At 40.2% G+C, this 19,487-nt stretch overlaps 1 protein-coding gene across 1 annotated transcript; it reads right to left on the minus strand.

Moving 5' to 3' along the window:
- Positions 1-8,566: 8,566 nt before the first annotated feature.
- On the minus strand, positions 8,567-11,388 carry LOC110529854 (homeobox protein OTX2-like). The gene is made up of 3 exons (XM_021612459.2): positions 10,976-11,388; positions 10,351-10,502; positions 8,567-10,068 (listed from the first exon to the last, which is right to left on the minus strand). The coding sequence occupies exons 1-3, from the start codon at positions 11,070-11,072 to the stop codon at positions 9,451-9,453; spliced, it is 867 nt and encodes a 288-aa protein (XP_021468134.1). The 5' UTR covers positions 11,073-11,388; the 3' UTR covers positions 8,567-9,450.
- Between the last annotated feature and the right edge of the window lie 8,099 nt (positions 11,389-19,487).

The following is a 19,487-nucleotide window of genomic DNA, read 5'->3' on the forward strand; positions in this document are numbered from 1 at the left end:
AAATTACTAAGAGTCAATCCCTGTGGGACACCCATTGTTATGTCCAGAAAACCTGATTTAACACCATCAGTAAATGCAAACTGTGTTCTGTCCTTTAAATAATTGTCTAACCAGCTACACGCAACCTGGTCCAGGCAAAATGATGAAAGCCTCTTCATAAGAAATTAGTGATCCGACAGTGTCGAATGCTTTAGACAGGTCAAAAAAAAGGTCTGGACTGTGTTTCTTCTTATCCAAAATATTAAGAACATCATTTAAAACCAAAGAAGTAACCAAAATGGTGCTATGACCTGCTCTGAAACCTGACTGCTGTTATGTATTTAAGTTGAGTATTTATCAAGGATTCTGTTAAGGCCTCTAGAAGTACAAGTGATTTAAAACACCAAATATTCATTAATATGCTCTACTGTGGAAATACTTTACTTAGCAGCCAACCTGCTTGCAACAATCCCTTGTAATTACGGTAAAATACTGTGAAATACAAACCAATCTCCTAAATTAATTTTATTCCGATTATGGTAGCGTTTACTTTTTTTTTTTTTTACAGTATAATACAGTCAGTTTTACGGTATTGTACTTTTTGTCATTACACAGTACTTGCCTTGATACAGTATTTATATTACAATAGGTATACTGTAATATGAAATACAGAATTTCACTTGCCACTGAGGCAGTAAGTTACTGTAAAATTCTCTGCAACCCTTTTACAGTGTACCCATAATGATACAAACACTAGTCAGAGTCAAGGGCCTCCTGACTTCTGTCTTCTCTCTGTCTCTTAGTACTCATTGTAGTTGTGTGAACCAAGAAACTGCTGTGTGAACAAATAAACTGTTTGCGACTCGCTCAATTTATCCATCTCTTGCTGTCTCTTTCTCTCTGATTGCGTCCCAAATGGCAACCTATTCCTGATATAGTGAGCTACTTTTAACCAGGGCCCTAAAGAGAATGTGATGCCATTTGAGACACAGCCCACTCTCAACTGAGTCAGGTGACATCCTGTTGTATTATAAGTGACATCATCACACTCAAAAACCTGACCGGTGGGCCAAAGAGGTTCCATCACATGTCCCAGTCACCATAGAGAGATGTTCCACCCTTCTAGGGACATTGTGCCTGACAACACACCACCAGTATACCAGTCATTTCAAATTCCATTCCAAATGCTTTTAGCCTCACAAAAAGCTTATAAAGGCTTGCAAATTGTGCCATTAGATGCATGTAATCTGTTATTAAAGCATCTCCATGTTGCTCTTAAGGAGATTTGAGATTTTTTTTTAATACTAATGGTGCGTTGGTATAAAGACTGGGGGGTGTTTTGTTGGCTGGCTGTACTGCAGTCTGTCTGTATAATCCACGTTGAAAGGTCTCCAAGCTAAATGGACGCTGCATTTGAAAAAATAACTAGGCATTAACATGCAGAAAGCCCTGATACTCAAATGTCTTTTAACATTGATTTATTTTTTTATTTTTTACATATGTCAGAATATTAAAAACCTGTAATCAGCTTTCAGCTTTGTGAGTTTTTTTCTCTCTGGAATAAAGAAGACAATGTTGATATATTTGGCTGACATTTGTAACCCCATCAATATGGTTAAAAAAGCCATGCAAACCTAATTCTAAACCACTAAACCTAATTCAAACAACTAAAAAGTCATTACAATTTACAGTCATAGTTATCTACACTTACACACTATTTACTTATATAAAGTTCATTGTTATTGGGGAGATTTATGTACAGATTACCATAACCTTTTTCTAAGAATTGAGAGAAAGGCATGCCATTCTTGAGTATATTTTATTATATTTCCAAGAAAATCTATTCACTAAGGTTAGAATATTCCTTCTCTCATGTAAAAAGTGTCACCAAAACCACCACACACAAACACAAAGGCTTATTGAAAAAACAAGCATCAGTTTGACATAAAAGATTGTTTTCATTTTTTATACCTAACATAAGTATGACATGTGAATGGTCACACGTGCATCCTTGGACAACCCCTGAGTATGGTTGGCTCTAGGTTGCCTGAAATTAGCACCAACAGAAGGTGTACACTGCTATCATTTTGAACTACACTTGAGGAAGTGCATTTTGGAACTCTCGGACCCTTACAGAATATGCAGCCATATTCCATTTACAGTAATGGATCAGCACCAAGTCACAGTCAAGGGGAGAAAACGTGACTGGGGAACTCCCCTGTAGTGCCAATCAAACCAAACTATGAGTGGGTTTTGTGTGTATAGCCTATCCTACCTGTTGGTTGAACTTGGTTATGGGGACATGGAATTGTAGTTTCAGTCATGTCACACTCAAATATGACAATTGATCAGTCTCTTATACTACAGATATGTTATGTTATGTTATGTCACACATATTAAGATACTTCATTAATGAATGTGTAATGTAAAAGGCATTTCCTTCACCATTAATTACAACCAACCTAACCAATCATTCATTCTTCACTGTTTTGTGCAGTCGCTGTTTTTCTCCTAATGTTCCCTATTTTGCACTTTGTCTTATTAAAGCATCACGTCACATTCTGTCACATTAAAATAGGCATTGAATCGCATAAGTGTATGTCTGTCTGTCTGTCTGTCTGTCTGTCTGTCTGTCTGTCTGTCTGTCTGTCTGTCTGTCTGTCTGTGTCTGTGTCTGTGTCTGTGTGTGTGTGTCGGGGTGTGTGTGTGTGTGTGTGTGTGTGTGTGTGTGTGTGTGTGTGTGTGTGTGTGTGTGTGTGTCTGTGTGTCTGTGTCTGTGTCTGTGTCTGTGTGTCTGTGTGTCTGTGTGTGTGTGTGTGTGTGTGTGTGTGTGTGTGTGTGTGTGTGTGTGTTGCCTGTATCATGGTTATTAACCATTTACCATATTCCCCAACCGTCAAATAGTACGTCCCATATACAACACAGAGACACTATTGTTTCATGAAGTCAAATTAGATTCCATGTTTGTTGATGTAGATGAATGATGTATGTTGATGTGATGCTGTCACTGCCTGTATCCCTGGGAATGTAGGACAACATAAACAATAGTCTTTAGTTTAGTTCTCACAAACAACAAGGCTGTTCATTTATTTTTTTAAAGAGGTTCTATTCTATATAAAACAACACTTGTATACATGTTTTAACGGTGTTATTGTAGACACCTGCGTTTGCTGCATGAATGGGAACTGGTAGATTTTCTAATTAAAAAGGATGTTACAATATTATGGTTTATGGGGGGGGGGGGGGGGGGGGCAGGGGGGGCGATACAAACCAAATACTGATGATATCATTGATTATCAATGATTGATTTAATATTGATAGCTCACATGGGAGAAACTAGGCTACTACTTTTCCCAATTCCGATATCAAATGTCAGAATATTCCTAAACCATAGTAGCCTTTTTTACTGCATGGATAAATATCACTGCAGCAGAAAATCGAAAAATATAAAACCTTTGAGATTTTTTTCACATTTTTATTGTCAAACCATGAAAAGATGCTCAAATTCACAAAACCCATAAAAGTTTTGACAAAGCTTCCTATCATAGCCTATTTTATTTTATTGCAATGCGTGTAAAATTCCCTGGGCGCGCGGCTAAGTGCCTGTCTGCCTGATGTCGCTGAGGGGAAGCCCTATTTTGCTTCTCGAGGGCCGTTAGTCCAGCCAAGAGAGTTGGGCCTCGTTTCCCAGTTGAGGTGTGATTTAAATATTACGATGATGGTACCAGTTGCATCGTTATTTATGAGTGTTTCCCAAACAAGCACGTAGAGAGAACGTTAGCTAAGTGCGTCGTTGGTTAGACCATGTGTTGCTACTGACAGAATCTGTCACTCCCTGATCTGTTTCACCTGTCCTTGTGATTGTCTCCACCACCTCCAGGTGTCGCTTATTATCCCCGGTGTATTTATCCCTGTGTTTCCTGTCTCCCTGTGCCAGTTCGTCTTGTCCGTTCAAGTCAACCAGCGTGGTTTTCCCCGTGCGCCCTCTTTTTCCTATTCTCTTCTCTTTTGCTAATCCTCCCAGTTTTGACCCTTGCCTATTTCTGGACTCTGTACCTGCCTGCCTGACCAAACCTCGAGCCAGCCTGCCACACTGTGGTGGCTACTTTGAAGAAACTCAAATATACAATCTATATTTTGATTTGTTTAACACTTTTTTGGTTACTACAGGATTCCATGTGTTATTTCATAGTTTTGATGTCTATTATTCAACAATGTGAAAATATAGAAAAACCCTGGAATGAGGTGTCTCAACTTTTGACTGGTACTGTATATTTCAATCATATCGTGTTTTATTTTGTCACTAGTCTACTGTCTGTATTTTTTTTGCTTCAGTATGTTCCCATGAAATAAGGGCAGATATACTCCTCAGCACCCCCTCAGACAATCCCGCAGGGGAAGAAACCAGATGTGGAGGTCTTGGGCTGGTGACGTTGGGAGGCCGTTAATGGTAGAAAAAATTACATCAAATTATTTGGCAACAGCTCTGAAGGACATTCCTGCAGTCAGCATGCCAATTGCATGCTCCCTCAAAATGTAAGACATCTGAGGCATTGTTGTGAGACAACTGCACATTTTAGTTGCCTTTTATTGTCCCCAGCACAAGGTGTACCTGTGTAATGATCATGCTGTTTAATCAGATTATTGATATGCCACACCTGTCAGGTGGATGCATTATCTTGGCCAAGGAAAAATGCTCAGTAACAGGAATGTAAACCAATTTGTGGACCAAATTTGAAAGAAATCTGTGTGTATGAAAATTCCTGGGATTTTTTATTTTATCTCCTGACACAGGACCAACACTTTACATGTTGAGTTTATATTTTTGTTCAGTGTAATATGTTGTGTTTGGTATGGTTACTTAATGCAAAAACTAAAGGAGGGTGGATGGGTTGGTGTAACGGATGTGAAACCGCTAGCTTAGTTAGCGGTGCGCGCTAAATAGCGTTTCAATCGGTGACGTGACTTGCTCAGACCTTGAAGTAGTAGTTCCCCTTGCTCTGCAAGGTCCGCGGCTTTTGTGGAGCGATGGGTAACGATGCTTCGAGGGTGACTGTTGATGTGTGCAGAGAGTCTCTGGTTCGCGCCCGGGTATGGGCGAGGGAACGGTCTAAAGTTATACTGTTACATTGGCATATAACGCGAACGTCTAGCAACCCGAAGGCTGCGAGTTCGAATCTCATCACTAATTAGCAACATTTCAACTACTTAGCATGTTAGCTGACCCTGACCTTATCCCTTTAACCTCACTGCCAAACGTAACCTTACCCCAACCCCTAACCTAGCTAATGTTAGCAAGCTCGCTAACCTTAGTCACCATGCCATAATGCATAACATATTTTACGTTTTGCAAATATGTAAAATATAATACAAATTGTAATTTGTAACATATCATACAAAATGGGTGATGGACATTCCCAAATGAATACATACCATATGAAACGTATGATATCATACTAAATGGAGTGTCTCGGATTTACATAGCCTACAGAATAATATAAAATGCTCCAAGACCAGGTCGCCCCCACTTCATCTACACTGATTGAAGTGGATGTAATAAGGGATCATATTGTCACACCCTGATCTGGTTCACCTGTCCTTGTGATTGTCTCCACCCCCTCCAGGTGTCGCTTATTATCCCAGTGTATATATACTTGTGTTTTCTGTCTCTGTGACAGTTCGTCTTGTTTGCCAAGTCAACCAGTGGTTCTTTCCCCAGTCGCGGTTTGTTTCTAGTCCTCCTGGTTTCAATCCTTGCGTGTCCTGACTCTGAACCCGCCTGCCTGACCACTCTACCTGTTCTGCATACCAGCCTGCCTATCCCCTTGTACTGTTTTTGGACTCAGATCTGGTTTCTGACCCCTGCCTGGCCTGACCTTGAGACTGCCTAGTGTCTGGTACTGTTTGGTCTGACCTGGTTTATGAACTCTTGCCTGACCTGCATTTTGCCTACTCCCTTTATTATAATAAATATCGGAGCTCTACCATCTGCCTCCTATGTCTACACTTGGGTCTCGCCTTGTTCCCTTATACATAGCTTTCATCCGGATTCACCTGGTCAGTCTGTCACGGAAAGAGCAGGTGTTCCTAAAGTTTTGTACACTTATAGCCTATTTATCTTTAACGTAGTCATCTCGGTTTTAATCTGAAGCATCGTTTTATCTTTCACTTATTTGATAACAATTGCAAATCGCAACTTTGTATTTGTAGTCAACTTCGTTCTGATATCTGCGGTCAGAGACATACCTAGCCTAAACATCTTGGTTCTATGTTTCGCAGACATCATTGTGAATAAAGTGACGCGGAAGGGCGAAACATCTAACAATGCAATTTGGCTGTGGCTCTCTCAGGTGTGCGAAGGTTTTTAAGATCAACGTGAGTAAAAAGGCTATGGGGAAACAGATCGGCTACTAAAGATGCATTGTAATATGGTTCTAACAATTATATTAACGGTACGAAGGCTCTGGGAAACGAGGGCCAGTTCCTCACTCCGCAGCAGTGACCAGGGCCAAGGCAGGGTTTTAGAACTGAGTGCGAGGCTCTTTATTACCATCCACAAATGCGATGAGGGGATTAATGAAGCGTCTGCCGGACCCATATGTCCATTCATGCCGCGTGGAGCTTAATTAAAACCGAAAGCCTAGGAATGGCATGTTGCCGGAATTATAGGTCCCTCGTCCTGGGCTCCTGGCCTGGTCAAAGGAAGTAACTTGCTAGCTTAGCTACACGCTTTTAAAACATCAAATACATCCGATGTCATTTCTGAGATGTGTTGTTTCATTGTTGACATATGGTTTTTAATATTTTTCGGATATAGTAGGCCTAGCCAAATTGATTGCTGCAAAAACATGTGGTGTAGTAACATGACAAAAAAAGCTGGATCTTTCATTAGAATAGTTCTACAATAATTTGAATGATGAATTATAGCATTGACAATTAGTTTGATCTTTTTTCATGATAATCAAAGCTGTTCATTCTGCTGTCTACTAATCTTGCCAGTAGTCTCACCAAAGTTCAACATTCAGTTGAAATTCTAACTTGCTGCACGATCCATTTTTTCAAATTGTTTGGATAGCCTACATTTCCTGATGATTGACTCAGAAATAGGTGTTAGCCTAACATTTAATAATCTTAGCAGCACCGGACAATATGAATCATTTGGGGATATTTCTCAAATGACCAATTTCCACACACAATCCACCTGCCACCCTGACACCTTCTACAATGCTAAACTAGTATGGAATTTTCTAGACGCAGTGCAGACAATTTGATCAACAGACTTGGGCCATTGATTAGGCCTACTGCTATTGATTGATGTTGACTGCATTGTCTCTCCTGCTTTCAACAAGTAGCTAATTGGCTTCAACAAGTCATGAGAGCACAAGCATCCCAATTCTAAAGAATTTCCTAGCTCTTTTGCCAATAAAAAGATCAGAATTGGGCTACCTGTGTAAACGCATAAGCACATATTATACAATATATTGATCTATCATCATAGCGTGTTCATGCAGAAATAATGCTGTAAAATCAATACCTTTGTTGGTGTTGTCTTTTTACTGACCAATGCATGCTATGATTATAGACGAATTAGTTTTTTCTTCTGTCCATTTGTGGATTTAGACCAATAGCACATTGGTCCCCGTTGTAGTCCTACATTGAGATTTTATAGTTATCCACAAAAATAATGTAAAAAAGGTCAATTTCCCTTTTCTAAAAAAAATATACATAATTGCAGCAGAAAATATGTTCTCATATTTCTCTCGGATATCTTGTTTTTTCTCAAGCCGCTAACGCCACCAATTAGGCCTTTCTAACCTCATGGAAAAGAGAATTGCCCCTGTCGATTGGTGCTAATTCAAGTTCAAACTGACAACAAAACAGTTCAAACCAGCAACAGCATAGAGTGACATTGACATGGGTCATACTACTCCAGAATGTATGGTTTATACTGTGAAATATGAAATGTAGGCCTAATAGCCTAAAGTGTTTTTATACTGCGTTATTATGATTATTTCTATATGTGGTGAATGTAATAGTTAAAATTCTGACAAACACATAAAGCCTATTTTCAGTTGGGAAAATGTGCGTTTTCCTCGCCTGATTTGCTGACATCCAAGGCGGGATTTTTGCAAAGCTTTTAAAAACGTAGTCCTTTTTAGCAGACAATTTAGTGGGACTTTGAATGTTGGTTAGTGATTAAGGGCTTCTTGGAAAGCCGCTTCGTGTGAACTGGACAGTGGTTAGCTGCCCTCTGAACCAAACAAGGCCCGTCAGTGAAATGTTGGATTATCCTCCCGGAAAACGGGATTAGCATAGTTTTCCCATACTGCACATTCCTGCTACTGACACTTTAGTTGTGTGTGTGTGTGTGTGTGTGTGTGTGTGTGTGTGTGTGTGTTTGTGTGTCTGCGTGCTCCGAAAATTTGCTTTGGTTTGATTTAAAATAACATTGTTGAAATATGCATCATGTTTTATGTAATATGCATTATGTTCACTGAAACTCGAATGTTGCGTTGACAGAAAAAGTAACAACATCGAGGCTTAAAAAATGTACATGTTTTTATGAAGTTAAACAGGCGACACGGGATCAGTTCAAACGTTCTTTATTTGTGTGCTTGGCAGTTTGGCATAACAACCTTGAGCTGTATTTGGTCATTGATGGACACTGATGTTTCAGGCAACGTTGCTGTTCATTGACTCCGCCACTCACACTGTTTGAGAACTCCCTATTTCAACTAATATTTCATCATAATAACTTATCATTTGAAACACTTGGAATTTTTTTTTTTATCCATTCACAGCTGGGTGATCGCAGATGGGAAACTCAGAATTGCATACAAGGAATCACAGTCTCAAAAAGCTAACAATGATAGAGAAGATGAAAAACACGTAGTGGGACATTTATGAGCACACGAATACTGGTTGATTGTCTCTTGTAACTAATGTCTTATAAGCATTTTTCATAAATTAAATAGTGCATCCAGGTTCGCCTCAATGGCGCGCGCACAGAGATGTGCGGGTACACACACACACATACGCACGCACGCACAATGCTTTGATCAAAGGGCCCCTTTAGCTTGCCAACCAAGAGGAGAGGGTCGGGGAGTCGTAAGAAGCTTATGGAAAGCTGACCAATTCCACGCGCTTAACCGAGGTTTGGAACTTCTCTTGATCATTTTCTTCTTGGGTAACAATTTTGTTCCATGTCCTTGATCAAAGTTAAACAGAGTTCACTCTGAATTTTCAATAAATTAACCCAACAGGTGTGACGCAGTCAGACAGACAGACAGAGCGGCAGCTCCCCTCCTCTCCCACTGCTGCTGCTGGGGTAATAGTTTGACAGACACTAAGGCCCAGTCGTTGGAAAACGTTCCCTTTCGGCGACTCATTCACTGCCAACCTGGGCCCACCGGATTGACTGGCCTTTATTTCACCACATTGTGAAAAGATAATGTAATTCACTCATTCTTCTCACAACACCTGAAATTTCCACGACGACTGGTCTTTGTAATCCAAACAATCCGCGTTGAAGTTGAGTTTCCAGGCCGCGGCCTGGTCTTTGTAATCCAGGCAGTCTGTGGGACCGCTGAAGCCCAGTCCCGCTGCCCCATAACCCTGCGTGGCGAGGGAAGAAGCCGGGCTCAGGTGGCTGGATACCCCGTTGCTGCCCATGGGGCTCATTGTGGAGCCCGCCGTGGAGAGCTGGTGGTGCATAGGCGCCAAGTAAGACCCGCAGTCCATCCCGCTGAAATACGATGAGGATCCGGTGTAGCCCTGGCTGTATCCGGACGCCTGGGTGTAGGTCATCGGGTACGACCGTTGCATACAAGAGGAGGAGGAGGTAGAGAGTGGGTCAGAGAGAGGAGAGATGGAGGCCGGGCTCCAGATGGACACCGGTGCACTGCTGCTGCTCACGGCCGGGATTGAGGTGCTGGGGGGCGGTGTGAATTGGCCGCTGGCACCGCTCTCTGAGCTGGCTTCTCTGATGGGGGAACTTTTCTTCTTGACGGGTCTGGTCTTGCTCTGCGCGCCGCTCTGTGACTGCTGTGCCTGCTGGCGACACTTCGCCCGTCGGTTTTTAAACCATACCTGAAAGAAGGATAAATATGAAAATAAAACAATGTGTTATAGCGTTTCCTTCATGTTTTATTGCAATACAGTCATCTATACAGTGGATGCAAAAGAAAACACTGGTAGGCTTATTCACTGTGAGATGAACACTCCATCAAATGAAGAGTGGAGAAGGCACTCACTCTCTGAAGTGGCGTCTGGGTGCTTGACTTCTCAAGCCCAAATTAATGAGCTGTGTGAGTGGCCTTCTCTCAGAATCTGGATGGACGCATGTTTTTACGCAATGGCCCAGGAACTTACCTGAACACGAGACTCAGGTAGGTTGATCTTCAGGGCCACCTCCTCGCGCATGAAGATGTCTGGGTAGCGCGTCTTGGCGAACAAGTTCTCCAGAATGTCCAGCTGAGCACGCGTAAAGGTCGTCCTCTCTCGCCTCTGTTTACGAGGGGTGGCTGTATGAGGAAGAGTAAACATTCATTATAAGACTACAAATACAAACATGTTATGGCTTTAGAGGAAATTTCAGACATGGAATATTTGTCCTTTGATCAGACCTAATTTGCATAAGTTTTACAATAGTTTTACATGACTCTTGTTTGTTTAGGAACATTGCTAGTAATAATTTACATTTACACCCACAAAGACCATCAGAAAATTAGTTATGATCCCCTGAAAGTTTAGATCAAAATTAAAGCAAAATTATAATGTTTATAAAGCCAGTCGAAATTATTGATTTAAGGCCAATGATTTTAAAAAAAATCGAATTATACATTGGTTTATTTTATTTAGCCTGTTTTAGCGTATCGATCATCATTTCGAAATAGGCAAGACATTTCACAAAGACAAGCTATGCAAGAAGCCATTTTACGTTATTTTACTATTTAATGGTTGTTTGTAAGAGATGTGAAGTATTCCATGCCCTCACCTGGATAGCCGACAGACGGATGGAGTAGGTCCATCCCGGAGGCAGACAAACTCAGGCCGTTGACTGTATAAGGTGGCTGCTTCAGATAAGACATCATTCTAGCCTCCGATCGAAGGGCAAAGTTGGAGAGAATTTTGAAAACAGAAAGTTCTATAAAAATACCCTTTTAGTTGAGTCCTCAAGAGTTGGGTTCTTCTCAATTATTCTGTCCAATACCTGAACAGAGCACGACAGGAAAGAGAGAAGGTTGTTTTGGTTAGACGATAAGTCCTTGGTTTTTCGCTGGAGTCGTTACACAGTCTTTACACAGCGAGGTGAATTTAAAAAATGAGCGTCGCCCTGTACGCCCAGTGCTCTTAAAGCAGACCGGAGACCCCCAGCTGTCCTTGTGGACTGATGATGCTCTGTCTGTCTGACAAACGTACTACCCTACTCTCTCTCTCTCTCTCTCTCTCTCTCTCTCTCTCCCTATCTCTCTCTCTCTCTCTTTCTCACACACACACACACACACACACACACACACACACACACACACACACACACACACACACACACACACACACACACACACACACACTACCACAACCCAAAACATCCAATAATTTCATCATGCCTTCTCGGAGAACAAAACATTCTCGTTAAAATGCGCACACACATTGGGCCAAACAAGGCAAGGCGCCTATTACCATAGTACCCACATGTTAGCATCAGCCAATTGTCTCCAGAATAGACGGCATGATTGGGGGCCATTTGCAAAGACAAAGCCCGCTGTTGACCAGATAAATAATGCTGATAACAAAATAGCCTTTGGCGACAAACAAAAGAGATAATTCTGTACACCCAGAGCTCTCCATTTTCAGGCAATGAAACTAGCACGGCATCTTTAATTCTATCCATACGGCCTTTTGTCTGCTAAAACTGTTAAATCTCTTGTGGTGAAAATTAAAATGTGAACGGCAATTTAGCAAAATAACTAGAAACTTGGGGGTACTCTTCCATTATTGTAATTCCATCTGACATTATTGACACTCCCTGGGCGATTTCCACGTAATTAATAGCTCCCGGTAATTAGATTTAGGTGGTGAGACTATGGAAGAGTGTTGATTAGCAAAAACTACTTCATCTTAATCTAAACATACACCGCAATTAAGAGCCGATCATATTTCTCTCATTCGGTGGAGTCTCCTTTTTAGAGAGAGCTATTTCTTTTGGCATTAAAACGGTTCTACACGAAATTACATTTTTCTCTACATAAACGCTACTAAATAGAATTCCATACCTAATGTACCCTACAATGTAAGGGTTAATACAGGAATTATTAGATGAGTTTGTTTGTAATGAATAGGAACCAACCAACAATCTAGCCATTCCAGATAGGAAACCCGCTGCATCCTCCTGAAGTGATGTGGATATATATATATCATAGTCCCTAACGGTGAAAAATATGTATACATATTGATAGTACTCATAGAACAAGGCCTACATTTCATCTTGATCTTAAGCACTTTCATTCAAAATTCCAAACAGGCCTACATTTAATTTTTTGTTGTTGTCATTTAACAGAGGCTCTTAGCCAGAGCGTCTAAAGTAGCAATTAGGGTTAAGTGCCTTGCTCAAGGGCACATCGATAGATTTTCCACCTAGTCGGCTCGGCTGACACGGTTAATCCCTGAGATACCAGCTACCCCATTGGAATTCTATTTTGACTTTGGCCTATAAAAAACAACAAAATACAAAAATGCAAACACAAGATCACAGGGCGAAGTGTATTACAACGTCATAACTAAGGATACATTTAATGTTTGTTTATGAAACGAATAGGCAATAACAATGTGTGGCAAATCAAAAAGCCTACAGTTATCAAAGTTGTTACATTCAAGTTGATCGTGGAAATGTTCGTTGTAGGCCATGGGCTCCTTCCTACATTACAATCATTCTGCACCTATCTGTAGAATCGAAGTTACAACGTTGAGTTCCCTCTTCTCGTGCACGTAGTCAACCCTAGGATACTTCATGTGTATATAACCTATATAACGGCCACCGGGCTCAATCTGTCACTTCTTTTACCCAGACCCCGTCTACAGGTTGCCCCACACCCGTTCAATAATAATTACCCTGTCCAATAATTAATTATTATTGCACACAAGTTTTTTATTTTTTTATAAGAATTTAACGAGATAATCCGGACGGCACGCGCTGCCCTGATTAGGACGCTAACCGCGACTCCGCGCGCTCCGCATTCGGGCTGATTAATTTTCTGCGTCACGAAAATAAAACAAAGGCTGGCATTGTGTTTATTAAGCCAGCTGACTGTCAGACAACCTGCTCCAACCCTCACTCACTTTCCCAAACTGATACAGGTCGCATACTAACAATAATAATAACAATAATAATAGTAGGCTATATAGCCTAATGAATAAAGGCTATATCCTTAGGGCTATAGTCTATTGAAACAGTGAAAAAAATGTGTTATCTTTATAATTCATTTCGAAAATTCTGTTCAGACAACTTTTTGTGATGTTTTAACTGCAAATTCAAGACCTTTCTACAGTTCACGTCCGTAGGCAGCGAACTATAAAACCAAGACAGAGTGCACATTATTCACAATCAACATCATATTTCCTCCTCTTGTTGAATATAGGGTTACAGAATGTGTTTGGCTCCGTCCACAGCCAATTATGCTAGTGGCTTTATAGCCTCCAGTGCAGCCGGCATGGCCAGAGAGGTGAGGGGTGGAAAACGTTTTTTTTTTTTTTTTTCAAACACGCCTTCCCAATTATCGCTCCATGCAAAGGTATTTCCATCACAAAGAGCACTTGATGCTATTGAAAAGAGGTAAATACACGATAGAGATGAGATGCTTGGAAATTACTAGCACTGTTAGCAAAACGTTTGCCTTAATTAAAGAATGCAAGCAAAAAAATACATAAACCAATGCAGTTCTGTGGATGGATGAAACTGTATAGAATGTTACTCTGGCAAGCAGAATATGAATCTTACACCGAGCAATACTGATCAAAGTATTTCTAACCTATTATGCAGACTTGACACTTGCCTGTTATTAATGATTCGTCCGTCTTCGGCGCTCCTTAACTAAACTTTGAAGGAAATAGTATGAGAGATAGAAATGTAAGTTTAAACCAATTATATGACAACGTCGTGATGTATTCGTGTTTTCAGAAAACGTGAGCGAGTGTTGCTCATTTTATCCAGGGGAAGATTAGCTAAATAACCTTGACAGCCAATGAAATAAAGCGAGGAAAATGATGGGGAGTGATGTTGAACCTTTCCACGCGACGTAGGCCTACTGAAATGCTAATGGGTTGATTCAATGTGTTTTTTGGATTTGTTGTGACTGTCGTCACCGCAGCCAATATCATATACAGGATTGTAGTTTATATCAATGCTATCAGTGTCATTAAAAAGATCACCTAGGTCTCCCGAAAAGAGCTCGCGTCCTAGATGAGCGATCAATTGACGTGTCCCCCCGGAGCGCACCGCTGCGCTGTGATTTGTGGCAAAGGTGACTATGACGCTCGAAGAGCAATCAAACGATTAATTATGCCAATAAGTGTTTCACACACATAAACCATGTCTCCACTGTATATTAGGGTGAAGAGCACTACACGAGGTATCGTCTTCGGTCGTTCGTGCTTTAATCAGTTTAGTTGTTTTTGCTCCATTTTATTTCAACTCAGTTTGAACCAAAAATCCAAATTACAGGCTAGCCGATATTTCACCACCACGAAATATCAAACATGTTTTAATTATTTTGTAAATAATGTTTGCAAAATCATTATGCCTAAACGAGAATAAATGTTTGTTGGTCGACTGCACTGATTTAGAAGTGGTGAAGTTCTAGCTAGGCCTCACCGTGAGGAAGGGGATTGGGAATATAAATTATTGGGGACCTGACTGTCACGGTTTGGTAAATGTAACCCTCTCAGAGAGATTTAAAAACTCTGGCACATGCAGCACCCCTCATCTCTCTCTCTCTCTCTCTCTCTCTCTCTCAAACAACCCCCTTCTCACACATCTACAGGCTACTCACATCATACTGCTATTCCCTCAGAAATAATATCCTTCATCCTACTTTATTTTACTGAAAAAAATATCTAGATGTTTCAATTTTCAGCAGAAATATGACTATAGCATTACGTTTTTTTTTGGGGGGGGGGGGGGGGGGGGGGGACTGTCAAAATATTTTTTTAATGTCTTACTGTCATTTTGAGCTTTTTGAATTTCGAGAGAAAATAAATATTTTAGTATATTTCAAAATGCTTTTTCAAGAACGAATTCACCCAGCTTGTCTGTGAATACAACCGCTACTTTTTGTTTCCTTCACCCACGCCTCCCCCTCCCTCCTCCCTCTCCCATTTCTGTCCTTGGGGACAGGTTGAGTTTTTGGGATTAGCGTCTGAATTTGATTACCCAGCAAGCTAATTGTTACCAGTGCTCTTTTCACTGTCTAGTTGTTATTGCATTGGTAGCAGCCTACTCACTAGTTTAGGTGCTAAATCTTCTGCAAAATAATAGCCGTGTCCTAGTAATTTCTCTCTCCTTTCTTTTTATGCGCCTATACGGATTCTCTTTAAATGTTGCAATTTGATTGTGGTTTAAAAAAAGGAATCCTCAAAAGGTTCATGTTAAAAAGCAGTGTTCTTATGACGTTTATCTTGTGCTTATTGCTTATGACCATCTGCTATAAGAATACATGGCCCAAAGGTCAGGCCCCCAAACCAAGCCTATTTTGCAAGAGTTTGGTCTATAGAAACGAAAAAGTCCTCAAAATTGAAGTTTTCAAACGCTTTCAAATTTAAGTGAAATTTGGAATGCTATTTAAATTAATATCAAATAGCCCACAGTGATAAGTCTTTCGACTTCATAATATTTTCAAGAGAACCCTAAATGATTAAATAAACAACTAATATCTCTAACATTTCGTTTCCCATGTCTCTCAGAAGCGTGAAGCCCTAATGCTCATGGCTCGTGCTGTCGCCTTTCATCTCGAGCTCTGATACATAATTCATCGGTAAATATCGCATAGCCCCGGGGAGCGCTCGCGCTAAACGGGGCTCTGATTGTAAAAGGTGAACGCGCGTGTTAACGTCAGTGACAATATGCCCTCCCTCTGACTCCCGGCCAATTGAAGGAGTCATGGTTTCTCCTGCTGCTAGGGAGACGAATTGGAGCCTTTAAGAATCGTGGGACCGGAATAGGCTCACAGTAAAGGTCCATACATGCACGATAGGGTCCCTTTTTAAATGTGTAGTCAACTGTTCGTAATGTAATAATACTACTACAACTAATAATTGTAATAATAATAATAATAACAACAATGATCATAATCATAAGCAAGTAATAAAGATAATTTAACTTATAATAATAATAATGTCATTACAGTGTCATTACCCATTACTAAAAATAGAGTGATCAAATTATTGTTGTCTTATAGTGTTTTTTTTTAATACACTCAGTATATTGTATACTAAATCCAAATCAATGATGTCATAGTTCAGTTCAATGGCATTCAGCTGTCCAACCCAAGGTCAGATCAATGTCTTGGCCCACTCACTCACCCCCATCTGTCACACACACACACACACACACACACACACACACACACACACACACACACACACACACACACACCATCTGCACCATACATCTACAGTGTTATGAATTTTTTGATGAGCATGCTGGCGACATATAAGTATTGAAGATGGCATCAATGTTGAGCCATCATTACAGCTAGACAATACAGCAGGTGGTTACATTCAAAAGTAGCAGTTATGAAGCTAAGCCTGTTTCTGTTTGCCTCATTCTACCATTGTCCACGTCACTGCAACTCAGGTAACCTCAGGTGAGAATGTGTTCGTACCTGGTTCCTACCATTGAGACTCTTCTTACATTGTCAAATTACCTAGTAAAAGTAGAAAAGTCGTCCATCTTTCCCCTCCTTGTAGTCTTCAGTGCCTAACTACAGGGGCCGAGTCATATGATTGACAGAAGGGCCCAAAGGACTAATTTAAACTATTATTATTAGGGGATCAGTTGGGGGATGGCAATATATGAGATCCTATAGCCACAACTCTCAATATACAGAAACCTACATATACTCATACAATAACTACAGTATGTACTGTACATATACAGGCATCTGAACATAGGGCATATAGATAAACACACATACACTTAAAAAAGTCATTTGAAGTAATTAGTTCTGCTAAAAAAAAAAATTTTGTTTAGAAACCTGTTTTCTAGAACCATTTGAGTAACTCAACTCATAGTATTTCAGTGTTCAATACCTAAAGTAATAAAGTGACATCACCATTCTTTTTTAAGTTGTGAATACTTAAATGTTTTGTGTTTTGGGAACTTTTTTACACTAAATTGCATTATGTTTATTGAACTATAATGGCTGAAGTTTCTTGAACATTGATATTTGTTGAAGAAAACATATCAATGTAGGGTCCCTTCAACTTACCTGTGTTACAATTATTTTTCAAGTGTAAGTAGTAAGTTGTTCTGATTAGTAATTTTCAGTGGTCATGTCTTAATATTTAACATTGTTATACGTGTTAGCAGCCACCTTGTTGAGCACAGTGCTCATTCCTCTAAGCACAGGTATTCCCAAACTGGGTTACGCACGGGATATGCTGTCAGGGGTACACCAAAAAAAATGCGATTCACATTTAAAAACTATATATATTATTATATATATATTTTTTAACAATTTCAAACAGTATTTTCTAACGGGGCTATACATTTGGGTGAGGTTTTTCACTCGCCAGAGCAGCCTTGTTTCACGGCCAAAAATAAAATGAAACCTTCTAGTGTTCAGCGAAATAACAACACAATGTCAAATACAGGTAGCCTAATCAAATTATTAACATCCAATCAAATTAACCGTTACTCTCTCGCGGGAATTCCACTAGCTGCTGCTCATTCTGTTTGCTCTAAAATTGATAAATGGATACAGAAAGTAAGGCCCCCATCCATAGAGACACATACAAGCTCTACTGGTAGTACTGCTACTACCAGCAGTACTACACCTGCACATGCTGACGACACAAGTTGTTCTGCTTCCACAAGCACATCCAATGCTAGCATCAGTAATTCTACATTTGTTGTTAGCCCAGCTAGCATGGACACTGACAGTTGTGAATCTGATGCAGCTGAAGAGCTACTCCTCCCGCACAACAGACAGGGACGTTGGACCATGGAAGAGAGCAAATATGATGAGAACTACATTGATTTAGGGTTCACTTATATTGGGAGTAGTGCCTTTCCTCAGCCACAGTGTGTTATATGTGCAAAAGTACTATCTTACAACTCGATGAAACCTTCACTCTTGTGCAGATATTTAGAAACAAAACATGCCAATTTGAAAAATAAGCCACAAGAGTTTTTTGAGCGAGAGTGAAGATGACTTTAGAGTAGTAAGACATGTATAAAAGCAACAGATACCATTAATAAGAAGGGGCTTGAAGCATCTTATATGGTGAGCTACCGAGTGGCTAGGACAGGCAAGCCCCGTACTATTGTGGAGGACTTAATTCCTCCTGCTGGCGTGGATATGGCTGGGACAATGCTGGGGGAAAGGCCAAAAAAACTATACAGACAGTGTCTTCATCAAACAACACTGTTTCACGACACATCAGTGACATGGCAGGAGATGTTTTGAAACAGACCTGAATCGGGCCTGGCACAGCTGCTGGTATATGTCTGTTACGTTTATGAGGGGTCAATTAAGGAAGACATCCTCTTCTGCAAAGATGTGAAACATATTAGAATCAAGCAAAAATAAGTTATTTAATACATGTTAGATTGACTTTAAAATATTAAATAAACATAACTTCTAAAAACTAAATTACTTTAGATTAGCAGAACACAAATAAATCAAGTTATATTTACTCAATAACCTAATGTTTGTTAACAATAGTCAGAAACATTAAGTGCTAAGAAATCTAATTTATACATGAGTTAGTGTCACTATTAGGATTTGAGTTCTACCGACCATTGGAGTAGCGGCTACTCAATTTCTTTAATGAGTTCCTTTTGAAAGTGCACATAACTGAGTGTCTGTGGGAGGTTGGAGTGCCTCGTCCCTGCTGGTACCTTGTTAACCTCCCCAACTAGCTCTCATAGTTTCACTTCAGATTTAGAAGTTCATCCCATGTTTTTCAAACGTCAAATTTCGATATTGTGGCAAACGTCAAATTTCAAAATTGTGGCAGACGTCAAATTTCAAAGTGTTCAAGGTTAAATTTAGGCATTGACTCCGAAATCTAAAAGTTAGGCATTAACTCTGAATGGTTAAGTTAAGGGTTAAGGCTTAAACAAACTTTCTAAAAAAGAAAATCAACTTTCTAGTACTGGATTTGAATTTGCAACCTATGAAATCAGGGGCTGATGATTACACCCATGCTCCATCCCGTTCCACAATGTCCAAGCAAATCCAAAATCTACTTGAAGGTAACAGTGCTTACTGTTGCCCCTAGTGGCCAGT

This window comes from Oncorhynchus mykiss, chromosome 8 (genome assembly GCF_013265735.2).
Source record: "Oncorhynchus mykiss isolate Arlee chromosome 8, USDA_OmykA_1.1, whole genome shotgun sequence".
Lineage (NCBI taxonomy): Eukaryota > Metazoa > Chordata > Actinopteri > Salmoniformes > Salmonidae > Oncorhynchus > Oncorhynchus mykiss.

Excerpts from the sequence above, each read along its gene's own strand:
- LOC110529854 (XM_021612459.2), bottom strand. The coding sequence starts at position 11,072 with ATGATGTCTTATCTGAAGCAGCCACCTTATACAGTCAACGGCCTGAGT. Across the intron at positions 10,503-10,975 it reads TCCGTCTGTCGGCTATCCAG|CCACCCCTCGTAAACAGAGG; the intron begins GTGAGGGCATGG and ends TTCCTCATACAG. Across the intron at positions 10,069-10,350 it reads TACCTGAGTCTCGTGTTCAG|GTATGGTTTAAAAACCGACG; the intron begins GTAAGTTCCTGG and ends TCCTTCTTTCAG.